Genomic DNA, 13371 nt, shown 5'->3' on the forward strand with positions numbered 1-13371 from the left:
AGCCTGCTCCAGGGTTGGGGGGATGGCACCGTCAGGCCATTTCTTTCTCCTGTTAGTCAACCTCCCCTGTGGTCATCAGCTCTGGAGTAGTCATTCTGCTGGCCTTAGCTCCAGACCTCTCGTCCTTCCACTTTACCTGACAACAGTTTAATATTTGAGAAGAGCTATCACCCCGAAATCTCGCCCTTGACAGGCGGGTATCCGGAAGTACCCAAATGATTCCACATATCAGGTTTCTTTCTGAAAGCAATGACACACATAATACAGGAATACCTTCTGGTTGTAAAAAAAAAAAAAAAAAAAAAAAAAAAAATTAATAATAGAGATGAAAAGGAAGACTTTTGATCGCTGTCCCATCTCAGCCCTCTTCCCAGAAGTAACTCCTGCTCCCGGTGTGGCGCGGATACGTCTAAAAGACTTCTCTTTCTGTGCTTGCAGGGACATGGGTGCAGATGGGAATGTAGAGATGCTGGTGGGTTTTTAAAAAATGCAAATACATGTCCATATACAAGTATAAAATATACTGTGTATATTCTTCTGAAACTTTCTTCTTCAACTTAAAGATGGGATTTATAGATTGTTTCATGGCAATACGTATCGTTATCTGATTTTTGTTAATGACCACGTCACAATCTATGTTCCAGTGTAATTTTCATTTTTATTACCCTATCAATGGACAGGAGGCCGTTTTAAGGATTTTTTTTTTTACAGAGCTCTCATGACCTCTTTGAACTCCTATGTGTCTTGATGCCTTTGCATATACATATATTTTGCTGTACCAATCTTTAAGCGTAATATCCACAGGTGTGCAACATTCAATTGTCAGATGACATCTAGTTATAGGCCAGAGCACAGTGGGGTCCCTTGTTCATTCGCTCATCCATTTCCTCATTCAACAAACTTTTACTGAGCAGGTACTCTGTGTTATGCCCTGTGTTAAGCACAGACAAGCCTGTAACCCGCCCTTCTTCATGGAACTTACACGGTCAAACAGGGGAACCTCCCTCGATCCTCTGTTTCCGTTAGGAGCACCTAGCCTACAGATTGTTTTAAAAGATAATAATATCACACTGTCAACTTACATGCTCTTAGAATTCATTAATGTCTCTCCAGTATTTTTAATATTAACTGTTGTCTCAACTTGTACAGCTAATTTTCATATTCTAAGTAAAGTCTTCTTCTATTTGCTCCTACGTTTTTATCTGATTACTTTCTTCCCATCCTTCCATAGCTTCACGCTTTTTTCTTCTTCTTCTTCTTTTTTTTAATCTTGATCTCTTGGGGCCGAGGACCAGGTAGTGCTGCTGCCTGCCCCTCATATGGACATTTATGAAGGCTGTAAGCTTCAGCTTCATCCAATTTGCGGATCACATTCTTAGCAAGACCGGACCACGCACAGAGTCCTATGGCATGCCGTGGGAGACGTCCCTCCTGGATGGCAGTGATCTGTTAATGAGTCCTGTCTCCACCATATGACCCGATCTTGACCTTCAGGGTTATACAGGCATGCCTGTATACATGGGTCCCTGTACACACGCTTACAAAAAGTAACAATGGCGTTCGCCTGACCATCATTTCAAGGAACCCTATGGGAAAGGAAATCAGCCGACTTTGGCGTGGCTTTTTAAGGCTGCGTGATACAGTGGAAAGAGGGTTCTGGATCCAGTCAGGCCTAGGTTCATTATTCCGCCTCTGCCACTTCTGGTTGTAGGGCCTTTGGGAGGGCATCTGACTTCTCTGAGACCCAGTGTCCTGTATTCTAGGATTGTCGGAAGCATTTCTGCATTAATCCCCCCACAGATCTAATCCGCACCTACTGAGTAACAGGTTATCACGCTCTGCTGGGCAGGTCAGAACTAGCAGGACCGGTCTCTCGGTAATGAACGTGCCCCATCATTATCTTCATGTTGTCTGGGGGGGCAAAAGCAAGGAACACCTTCCCTGGAATATATTGCATAGACATTTAGCCCAAGTTCTTGAGACCTGGGTAAGAATCAGAAATTATTTCCCTTTCCTAGGCAGGGAAACGGATGATTAGGGAATCCTTTGACTCACGTTCCCTCAAACTTTTTTTTTTTTTTTTTAAGATTTTATTTATTTACTTGGCAGACAGAGATCACAAGCAGGCAGAGAGGCACGCAGGGGGAGAGGGGGAAGAAGGCTTCCTGCTGAGCAGAGAGCCCGATGCGGGGCTCGATCCCAGGACCCTGGGATCATGACCTGAGCTGAAGGCAGAGGCTTTAACCCACTGAGCCACCCAGGTGCCCCATCCCTTAAACTTTTTATAACAAATTTCATAATTGCTCCCCAACCTTAGAGAATGTAGCTTATACTACCGATTGTGGGGGTTCAGCCAACCATTGTCCCTGGGGCCCTATTCCAGGCTAATAAGGGTAACAAGATAGATATGTACTCAATAAAATTTGAACCAAAGGGTGAGCCCGATGTTAAGGGGAGCTCCATAGAGCTACCATATGGCTTTCTTATCCAGAGAACCTGAAGCCTTACCTATTTAGGACCCCACTAAGGATAAGAAGGGAGCAAACCAAGTTCTTTTCTCAGAGCCTGAAATTTTTATTTTCGAAACAGTTGTAATGAGCTTAATGATCTGGTTTTTTCCAGCCCTCAGCAAATAAAAGCTGCAAATTTGAGCTGGAATACGGGCTGCTAGAACCAAACATACCAACAGTAGCAGATAAAAACCTGGTATGAGAAAAGAGTTTAAAAAGGAGAGTTGCGAAAAAACTCACCCACAAAAAACAAAAACAAAAAACAACAACAACCAAAACCCCCCCGAAAAACTACTGGGGGCTACTGGGGGCTGTTTAGTGCCTCAGCCAGCAGAAGCCAAACACTTTGTCCCCCTGAGGGCATGATCGCTTTTAAAAGGAGTTCACAATTATGACTTGAGTCATTCATTAAATTATCTTTTAGGTACTCTTCAAGGGAAAGTAGAGACATTTATATCACCTTTAGCAAGATCTCTATTCATAATGAAACCAATCAATATCTATCCCGAACTGAAATATAAGTCTTTGGAGCTGCAAGGGGATAGATTTTGGGACTGAAAATCTGCTTAAGTGGGAGGCAGGTGAGGAACGTTCAGGATTCGGAACGGGTGCTGGATTTTAGATCCGAAGACTTGGGTTCAGCCATGCACTTGGGATAAATCTTGTACCTTTCTTCAACTTTGTTTCCCTCAGCTGTAGAATGGGAATAACAGCACCTGCCTTTTCAATCTCGTGAGAATATGCTGAAAATCAACCCAAGTTGTGTGTTTGAAAGTGCTTTGTAAACCAAAGAACATCATGGAAAGCTCTAAGGGAGGTCAGGAGGCCACATCCCAGGCGGTGCCTGCTGGTAGACATGACTCAAGATGCAAGAAGGGAAGGATCTGGGTTATTACTTATTGCTAAACACACACTCACACAAGGGAATATCCGCACGCGCACGTGTGTGTATGTGCATTGTCATCACATGCCCTGAAACCTCTCAAGTGTTCCCTTTCCCCAGGCAAAAGAAGAAACTCTACAACAAACTTTAACACCTCATAAACTAAAAAGTTCAACACGGATACATGACATTTGGAATGCTTCCTGTTTTCTAATCTTCTTTTTCTTCTCATTTGAAATCAGTAATTAGCTTTTGAAAATTAAACATTGCAGAACTGTGTGACCTCACAAGCACACGCTTTCTGGAACCCCAGAGGGCCTCCAACCCATCATCCAGCAGTGGGGTTGACCGTGGCCTTTCAGACTAGTGTCTGGGTTGGCTCTTTCGGTCCCGCAGGCAGCCACCAGGAAATTCCCGAAATAGACCACTCTTTGTTATGAAGGATAAAGCTTCAGGGGTAGAAGTCTATTTTCTGTCAGCAGATCTCTCCTCTGCTGTGGTCCTGCTGTCATGGCCTTGGGCTCCTCCTCACTGGTTCTCACTGGGATGGTTGCACTCTACACCTTTTTACCAGTTGCCCTGCTTGCGTTGTAACCTCTTCCAACACACACTCCATACCACTGCTGGCATGACGGAGCCAAAGACAGTCTCTCTGTGCTATTCCCCTCGATTCCAGTTACACTTTGCCCCCAGAGTCCAGTCTGAATTCCTATGCAGGGCACACAGGCCTTCTAGGAGCCCTGGCTGCCTGCCCCCACCTCCCTCTCCCCAAACCCACACAGCAGCTGCTGAACTGCCTGTCGCTCTCGCCCTCTGCAACTTTGGGCAAGCTTTTCCCACTGGTCTTCCCTTCTTTGCCTTCTCCTGGTGAGCCCCCTTCACCATTCAGAGCTGCCCAGAAGGACTTTCCTTCTGTGGGGCCTTCCTTACCTCACTGGCCTTTCTCTCTAGCCATGCTCTGCCCTGCCACAGTGAGTGACAGCCTCTCCACACAACCACTGTGCACACTTCTGATTGCACGAGCATTGCATAGTAGCTGCTTCCTTCCTGTGAGCTGTCTCCTAATTCACCTGGGAGGCCCCTGTTCATCTTTGTGCTGCTAGTTCCCTGAAGTATACAGTAGGCGCATACTAAATGCTTGTCCCCTGAACTGGGAAGAGGGACTTTATGGGAGAGGAAACCTGTGTTTCAAGCATGCCACATAGGAGACCATCTTACTCCACTGCTATTGGAGCAGACCCAGTGTTGGAGGGCCACAGGGGGTGCCTCACTTTATTTGGGGGTCCCACAGGAATATAAAAGCCAAGGATCTCAGCCTTGCTAGAAGACAGTTCTCAAAGATGAAAATTATCGGGGAAAAGTGCTTACTTTCATAGATAACCAAGGCTCCGACTCTCAGAGGCAGGCTTCCCTATGCCAGGCAGCTCCCAGGAAATGCCAGAGAATCCCATTCAGACTTGTGGCAAGTGTTACTTTCAATAACTGTGGAGACCCCACATACATGGAGAAGTCCCAGGCTCCCCTCATGGAAATGTTTACACCAACCATGCCCCACGTGTAAAAACAACGTGACACACAAAGGAGGCAGGGATCCACAGGCACATTCTGGGTAGGTAAGTCTGGTGTTGGGGGAAACCCAAAAGGGTTGCCTCACAGAACAGTACAGACAGACGACGGGGAGGGTCTGGAAGTAAACGACCCAAGTAGAGAGTCCGGCTCTGCTCTTCCTGCCAGTCTGACAGTGGGTACATTATGTGTTCTCCTAACTGTGTCTGCATCTGGAAAAACGTTTGATAAGGTTTTTTTCCATCATTGAAATATCATGAAGAATAAGCGACATATTTAAAAGTGCTTTTTAATCTCTTAAGTGCTAAAAAAATATTATGTTCTCTCTTTCTGGAGCTGAAGTTCTTGGAACTAATCTGTAGAGTGCTTTGCAACCACAAGCTGGTGCTATGTGTGTGTGTGCTTGTGTGTGCGTGTGCACGCATGTGTGTGTGTGTCCAGGACAGCAGGACATCTGCCCTTCCTTACGTTACTTTCCTTTGGAACTCAGAGTAAAATATTCACTGGGATAGGGATTTCATGGCCGGCCTGGACCTTCTCTTCCCCTCCCCACGTATCTTCCTCATCATGAGGGCGCGGGGAGGAAAAGAGCAAATATCTAGCCCCTGGAGTGAATTCCTACATGTCAAGGAAATACAGAATGCCGGTTCCCAAGCCAAGTATGTTCGTACTTAGTAGACGTGTGCTTTATCTGGACGTAAACCTCACCCTGAGAACCTGGGGGCGGGGGCACTGTTTTCTTTTGATGAAATGTCATTAGAATAGTGGGATTAAGGTTACTGCTAAGTAACATGACAGGAGCCGGGGCAGGCGAGTACCGCGCCACCGTGCCATGGAATGGACTGATTACTGAGTGGGCAGTTAGGAGACCCGTCCTGATGGGAACTGGCTTGCCCACAACTCTAGCTGTGTTGTCTCGAGCACCTTATATTTCCCCACTCTGGGTTTCAGGAATCATAGCTATAAAATGAACTGTCTGGACCAGGTGATAGGTATATTTCCTTCCAGTTTTTTTTTTTTTTAATTTAAAGATTTTATTTATTAGAGAGAGTGAGAAAGAGAGAGCGAGCACACGAACAGGGGGAAGGGGTGGGAGAGGAGCAGGGTGTGGGGCAGAGGGAGAAGCAGACCCCTACTGAGTAGGGAGCCTGATGTGGGACTCGATCCCAGGACTCCAGGATCATGACCTGAGCAGGAAGCAGATGTTTAACTGACAGAGCCACAGAGGCACCCCTCTCTCCAGTTCTAATGGGGAAGGGAATCAACACTTGCTGAGTGTCTGCCTTACCCGTGGCATGGTCTGCATGATGCTGCCTTGGAGGGTCCATGATTCTAGGAACCCATTACACACAGTTGAGTGTCAGGTTTATGGAGAACCGTGGAGTCAACTTGGGTTGAAATCTCAGCTTTATTATCCACACTATGGTATCCTAGTGTGACTTTAAGCAAATTTCTTAGTGGCTCCAAGCCTCAATCTTTCCATCTGTATAATGGGTATGGTGACAAGCATACTTTATGCTCCCAAGTGTGCTCCCACTCTCTATTATATATTGATTGAATATTTGAATAATTGAATATTTGAATATTAATTTGAGTAATTAAATCGAATTAATTTGAATAATTGATTATTAATATTATATATTGTGAATTTCTTAAGTAGATTCCATCTAGCCTTTTTCCCTCCTTTTGTGGAGAAACAGTCTAGGCCTAGAGAATGGAACAGAATCACTGAATATTAGATCATGCAACAAGTTAGAATCAGGGATGGAACCCCAAGGCAGGACACATGGTTGACCCTGGACCTTGTGCTTGTTCTCTGGATGTCTTTTTTTTTTTTTTTTTTTTTTTTTTAATCATCCCCTCTCCTGGGAAGGACAGCAAAATCTGTCCATGATGGGCAGCCCAGGTATTCACCAAAGATCTGAGTGTCATGGCAAATTACATTCACTCACCAGATGCCTCCCAAGAATGGCCACTGGGCTCAGGAACCATTTTCAGGGTTTGATTCAGAAACATGCCCAGCATTTCCCCCGCCCCCCCCCCCCCCCACTGTACCTCTTGCCTCCCGCACTTTCATTTATTTGAGGGCAGCGCTGCTCTCTGTGTGGGCAAGTCAACCGTTCTGTGGAACTCCTCCCTAGACCGTAGTAGCTCTGGGCTCTTCTCCACCAGGTGTCCTGGGAGAACAAGAACAGTCTGATTCAAAGGGGATCAGGGTCAAAAAAGAGAGTTCCTGTCAACCCACGGGAAGGGAAGGCCACAGGCATCTCAGGAGGACACCGAAGGAATGCGGTACAAAGTTGCTCAAGTCCTAGGCACCAAAGAACATTAGCAAGGATGCGTCCTCGGTGAGGGCACAGCCCCTTCCCAGAGTTATTAAACTTGAATGCATGGACTTATGTGCCAGAGGGAGAAGAAAACTTTTATGGGTTTAAAATGATGGGGTTTTTCACACATGTGTCAACACTAGCCATGCTAGGTCCTAAGAACTGAAGCCAAAACATTAACTAACATGACTGATAAGCTGGTTGCATTTCTAGAGTAGGCACAAGCCAGGAAAACAAGGATGTGTCTTTGAAAAGTTTCTTTCCAGGAGGTGGCAACTCCAAATGGCCCGGGCTTCCTAAGAAGCTATTAGCTTATTCAAGGGTCCCCGTCTCTTCTCTGCCTTTGTCTAGAGGTTTGATGCGGTCAGGAAGATGATCCCAGTGTCTATGGGCAAAGGGGCATCTAGGCGGGTCTGTCGTAGGTCTGACTAGAGACCAGGGAATGGGTGAGGCCATCTCCCCAGGTACTTCCCAGAGGCCTCTGAAGAGGCAGAAGTCTTGGACTCCCAGGGAACAACCAAGAACTATGGAAAGAGGAGAGTCTCCCAAGCGAAGATACAGACAACATCTCCTGGGGGAATCTCAGCCTTGTTCACAGAGACAAGTTACCTGTCTGCCTCCTTCCACCACTTGAAATATATTCTTAGGATATTTTCATGAGCAACGTGTTCGCTGCCAACCCTTTATACATCAGTTACAAAACAGAAACTCTTCCTTACTGCTCGGGAGAAGTGTAGAAGGGGGGAGAAAGAAAAAAAAAAAAAGTCTTGCCTGTAATTGAAGGCAGGTTGGGAGATGTTCACGCTTTGAAATTCTCCTTCTTGTGAAATGTTTATGAAACACTTTCCACAAACGAGTTATGCAACCAAGACAACAGCTTTGATCGTCTGCATCGCCAGTGATCTGTTCATTAGCGTTGGGCTGTTTCCCCCAGAGAGAACCATGTGAAACTGTATGGGAGGGGCTAGGGAGGGGTACCCCAGCACCCCCTTGCCCCATCACATGACCCCAAAACAGATGGTTCATAAGGAGGTCCACGGGGTTGTCTGGGCCAGAACACCACCCTTGCCATCACCCACAGTCTATGCTGTCTCCTCTTCCTGGGATGTCTGCCGCACTGTTTTGTAGAAAGAGCACCAGGAGAGAGTCAGAGGATCATTCCCTTAAGGGACTTATGCCAGTGTCTTGTTATGTAACTTAATACCCATCTCTGAAGCTCTCTGGGCCTCCATGAGATGGGAAGGTAAATACTCATCCCTACACCCCCGCCCAGCTGGGAAGAGAAACCAAGTAGGAATGTCTGAAGGCTTCTAGCTCCTTAGAGGGGGCTCTCTGCTCCCAGAAGGAGGCTACTGCTTTCTCAAGCAGGTGATGTCAGGGAGTTCACTGGGCTTAGAAAAGCTAATCACACGTGACGACTTTTTACCTCCCTGGTCAACAGCCCAAGACTCAGGGTAACACTTGTGCACCGCACAGTGGGCAGAAGAAAATCCCGAACTAACAAACCTCATCTAATACGCGGACAGGATGGTCAGTGGCCGGGACAGGTTGAGGTCCTCTGTGGCGGCCCTTGTCCCCCCATGGGAGTAGCCCGTCCCGAGCAGGACCTGGAGAAAGATTTCATTGACATGAGAAGAACCACAAAAGGGACCCTGGAGACAGTCTTCCCGATTCCAGGCAGGCTGTGGGTTTGGTTGGGTTTTCACAAGTAAGGGGGAAATTGGATTTTCACCCAATTTGCCTCAGGTTCTCACATTAGAAGTCAATGGGATTCCAACAGAAGCCTCTCTATCTCACCATCCAGATCCACAACCAACACCCAGTTGCCTGGAAAGGCTCCAATCTTTTCCATTCGACAGCAGTGAAAGGGATTTTTTGATTTGGGAAGGGCTTTTGTTCCTTAATTTCGGAGTTTCTCAGTCTGTGGACTCTTAGAGAATTGTCAGAGTGTGCTGAAGGCTAGAAGAGCCCTAAATGTGCCTTTCCCTACTTCCTCCCCTTCCTACAGCCACCTACCAGAACAGAGGTTTTAGAACTTATCCTCGAAAAAGGAAATCTCCTTTAGTGTCTCTGGATTTGGTTTGCGTAGGACTCTTCTCTTTGGGGGTTACTGTCAGCAGCTCACACCCAACGGCTAATGAAATATGAAAAATGAAAGAAGAAAAATGTTGGTGAAACAGAAAGTCAGGAGAATGACACACGAGTTGGGACGTTGGGGTGGGGGGGATTGTCAGAACGCCCCGGATGAACGCCCGAAGGGAATTTCTGCTATCAGCCGCTTCATTTTCAGAACTGGGAGGTCGGCCGTGCCCCTAAAAGAGTTTGGAGGGCAATTGATCCAGGAAGCAGATGAAAGGGTGCGTTTTCTTTTATGATGGCGCTGGTTTCTGAAATTAAGTGTTGCAGGAAGACCTGGCACTGATTCTAACAGATAGCACACAGGTTGGAGGCAAAGCACATGTTTTCAAGCTCTGTCATAGCTGCATCTTCTTATCTCCATTGCGCATAACGAGTCTATAAAGGAACCCTGCCACTTGCCTCGGAGCTGGCACCATGCCAAGCCGCCCCAGGTGGTTCCACGGGCGTGGCTTTGGCTGCAATGCTCAGTGTTCTCCCTCCGTCCCCCTTCCTCCATCCCACCTCACCTATCGTCACCCCTCCTCCTCCCCCCTCCCCGCTGAGATGAGGGATGTGCTGGGGGGTGGGAGAGGGCTCTAGAAGGGAGATGCAGGGAGGGAAGGCCGGCCCCCAAAGGCTTTGCTTCAGTAAAATCTCTTCGAGCCAATCTTAAGGGTGGCGGTGGTGGTTGGTGGTGGTTTTAAATAAGTGGTCTTATCATCTATTCCTAGCTTTTTTAAACCTGCTAACAAATGTTTCCCTGGAATCTAGGATGTGAAAACTCTAATTTCTAGGGGAAGAACTAGGACACCAGAGCTTCTTAGAGGGAGATGCCAAGCGTGGGTGGGAAGAGCTGAGGGGCACTGGGGGTAGGGATGGGAGCTTGGAAATCCCTCCTGCGTGGCCATGCCTTCAGAGTTTTTCAGAAAGTCTCAACTCTCTGCCCCTCACTGTGCTACTTCCAGTTGCTTTCCCTTCCTCCTCTCTGCTTCCAAGGCTCCAGAACAGGTCTCTTTAGGTGAGAGAAGAGGGATTTGGACAGATGGTCCCTGAAAGAAGCCCCCTCTTACCAAATTTGGTGTAACCCTGGCTTGTTGGTGCTGTGTAGGTGTGCTTTACCTAAGAACGTCACAGCAACCTGGGCCAGACAAGTCTGCCCAATGCCCCGGGGAACTAGAACTTGTAATTCCGTCTTAGGACTGGAAGAGAGAAAGATCATCTAGAGTCATAGCAGATGGGAGAAAATGAGTCTCCTACAGGCTAAAAGATGGTTGGAGGTTACCTAGTGAGCTAAACTCCAGGTTAGGACTTGGAAGCAGGGTCTAGCTCCCTGCTCCATGTTCTCCTGACTGTATCCTGCTGGAGACTGTAGAGAGATGGGTTCTCTTTGTGTCTTTTATTCGATTAACTCGCATAAGTTCCCACTGTGTGCAACGCACCGCATTTAGGACACTAGCTGTTTTCTTGGTCTCTGATGTCACTCAGTAGGATCTTCCTAGCTCTCTAGCCAAAGGGAAGTCTTCCTTTTGTGATCCAAAGTCCATTTCTCTGCAGTGATGAAGCACAAATGTAGCTTCACCTGAACCTTTAACTTGGGTTAAACTAAGACGGGAGAGATTCTAGGATGTCAGTGACATTCCCAGTGTAGACCAAGAAAGTAGTTTAAGCAGGACATCTGTGGCCAAGAATTTCCATCAGAGGGTCTCCCCAGTGTATTTTAAAAGATATGGTCTAGAGCCTATGGTCTTTGTCATATTATATGAATTCAGTCACTTGGCTCCCCCCTCCCCAGTGGACTTCCCGAAAAGCTGCCAGAGGGTAGTTGTTCTCTGGGTGGGAGGAGGGGTGGGCACAAATGGTGTGTCCTGCCCTGCCCTTGGACACCTGGGAAACCCACAGGGGGGTGCTTGGTGGAGGGAGGCTAGAGAGGGTTTAGAAGCCATCGCAGGCCCTTCGGGCTGCAACTGCAGTAGTGAGTGACTGTGAGGGAAACATGTCCCCACCTGTAGGGAGACAGGCAAAGACTGTCACCAAAGCCACATGGGTGAGGAGGGCGGGCGGCAGAAGCAGCTTAGCACACAGAAGATGGCTAACTGTGGAAAACAAGGGCAAGGGGATAGAGGGGAAACTGGCTCCCAGACTTTGGGATTTTGTGGACCAGAAAAATAAAACACAGTATGGGGAAGAGTGATAAAGGGTTGCCATTTTTTTTTTAATAAAGTGGGACATTTTTATTTATTTTATTCTTGTTTTTAAAGATTTATTTATTTGAGAGAGAGAGAGAGTGCAAGCAGGGGGAGGAGGAGAGAGACAATCTCAAGCAGTTTCCACACTGAATGTGGAGCCTGACACGGACACTTGATCCCACCACCCATGAGATCATGACGTGAATGGAAACCAAGAGTCAGACGCTCAACTGACTGAGCCCCTGTGCACTCCGTGAGGTGGGGAATTTTTAAAATACTGTTTAGGGGTGCCCGACTGGCTCAGTCAGAGGCGATATGACTCCTGATCTCAGGGTTGTGAGTTCGAGCCCCACATTGCGTCTAGAGATGACGAAAGAAAAAAATAAATAAATAAACAAAAAATCAAACCCCGTTTCGATTCAGCATCATTTCACAAAGGAAATTCTAACATCTCCCCCAAGGGGGGCAAAAAAGAGCATCAACTCAGAACTCAACAGAAATGTTTATAGTCATTGCAACATACTTGTTTTTTCTCATCTCATGGAGGGAGAGGGTAAGCTGCCCTCTGCACCGGCACAGCCCGCCGAACGGTACTGGGGGCAGATCGATCTGTGAACCCCTCCCCACCTGCTTACAGACTGTTCCTCCAGAGGGCCACTCGCCTGTCTCTTAGCCGTTGAAGGGCACAGGCAGGCAGGACTATCAAGCTGCAACCCCGTAGGCACCCAGCTAGCTTTGCACTCTCTGGCCTTGTCACTCATCACCTTGACCTTCTCCAAGCCTCCCTTTCTGCCTGCCGGGGGTGGCGGGGGCGGAGGCCCAGAACTGACACTCCCCTACTGCCTCCACTTACAGATTAAAACTGAGGACCTCGGCGACTCCCTGCAGCAGACCCTCTCGCATCGGCCATGCCACCTGAGTCAAGGAGCCACGATGATGCCTGGAAACCAAATGTCCGGGGTAAATGCCAGCCCATGTCAGGGAGCCCAGATAGTCTCAGCGGGCCAGTGAGTTTAACTGAAGTCTTTTGCAACATGTCTCACCTCTAGACCTGGCTCTCAGTGAATCTAGATTGGTCTGCAAAACCGTCCTCCAGGGAATGTGAAGAAGGGATGAAGGCCTGGGGTGGGGATGAGAAGACAGGAGAGCACTCTTAAAGGGGAAGCCTGGCTACCTCTACCTCCCTGGGACAAAGGAGAGCTGATCCTGCCAAAACAATGGACCTAGCAGCGTTGGGGCTGGTGTCTGCTGGCCACTTCGGGGGAGCCCTGTGCTGACAGCCACTGCTACAGACATAGAGTGGTTCTATCTCCAGTGAGCCCACTCTCCTCCCTCAAGCTTTTGCAACAAAGCCAAACCAGAACAGAGTGCTGTTGGGGGAAGAAGGAGGCACTCTAAAACAGTAACGACAAATGTCTGAGAGGGCGGATGTCCCTGTGGCCAGCCCCCCTCTTGCTCTGGAAAATCTGGGGAAGAAATACCACCCCTTTTCTAGAAAGATTTAAGATTAAAATGAGCATCCGTTCCTCTCTTCTTCATCTTTGTGCACCGAGCCCTGGAGGTCTGGATGCCCTAAGCATTGGGATTGGTATCTCCATGGTGGGAGCTGGTGGGAGGAACTTGGGGATCATGGACTTTCTGTCTAGTCAAATTTGTTGCATTAAGACCTGATAACTTGCTCCTTCCTCCAGGAGAGGTTCAGGCCCAGGAAATGGCCTAGATATGACTTTCAAGTGACATGAGATTAAAACATACAAAATTGGATGATTGGGATTACCTGC

The 13371-nt window shown here is 47.6% G+C and overlaps 1 protein-coding gene across 2 annotated transcripts in view; it reads left to right on the top strand.

Moving 5' to 3' along the window:
• LOC131837220 (POU domain, class 2, transcription factor 3) overlaps window positions 1–13371 on the top strand; it is a 105081-nt gene that overhangs the window by 72000 nt on the left and 19710 nt on the right. For both annotated transcript variants that reach the window (XM_059183423.1, XM_059183426.1), the window contains one exon: window positions 12446–12550. In XM_059183423.1, coding sequence (XP_059039406.1) covers window positions 12446–12550 — 105 coding nt within the window. The remainder of the gene's footprint in view (window positions 1–12445; window positions 12551–13371) is intronic.

Source organism: Mustela lutreola, chromosome 1 (assembly GCF_030435805.1).
Source record: "Mustela lutreola isolate mMusLut2 chromosome 1, mMusLut2.pri, whole genome shotgun sequence".
NCBI classification, from domain to species: Eukaryota; Metazoa; Chordata; class Mammalia; order Carnivora; family Mustelidae; genus Mustela; species Mustela lutreola.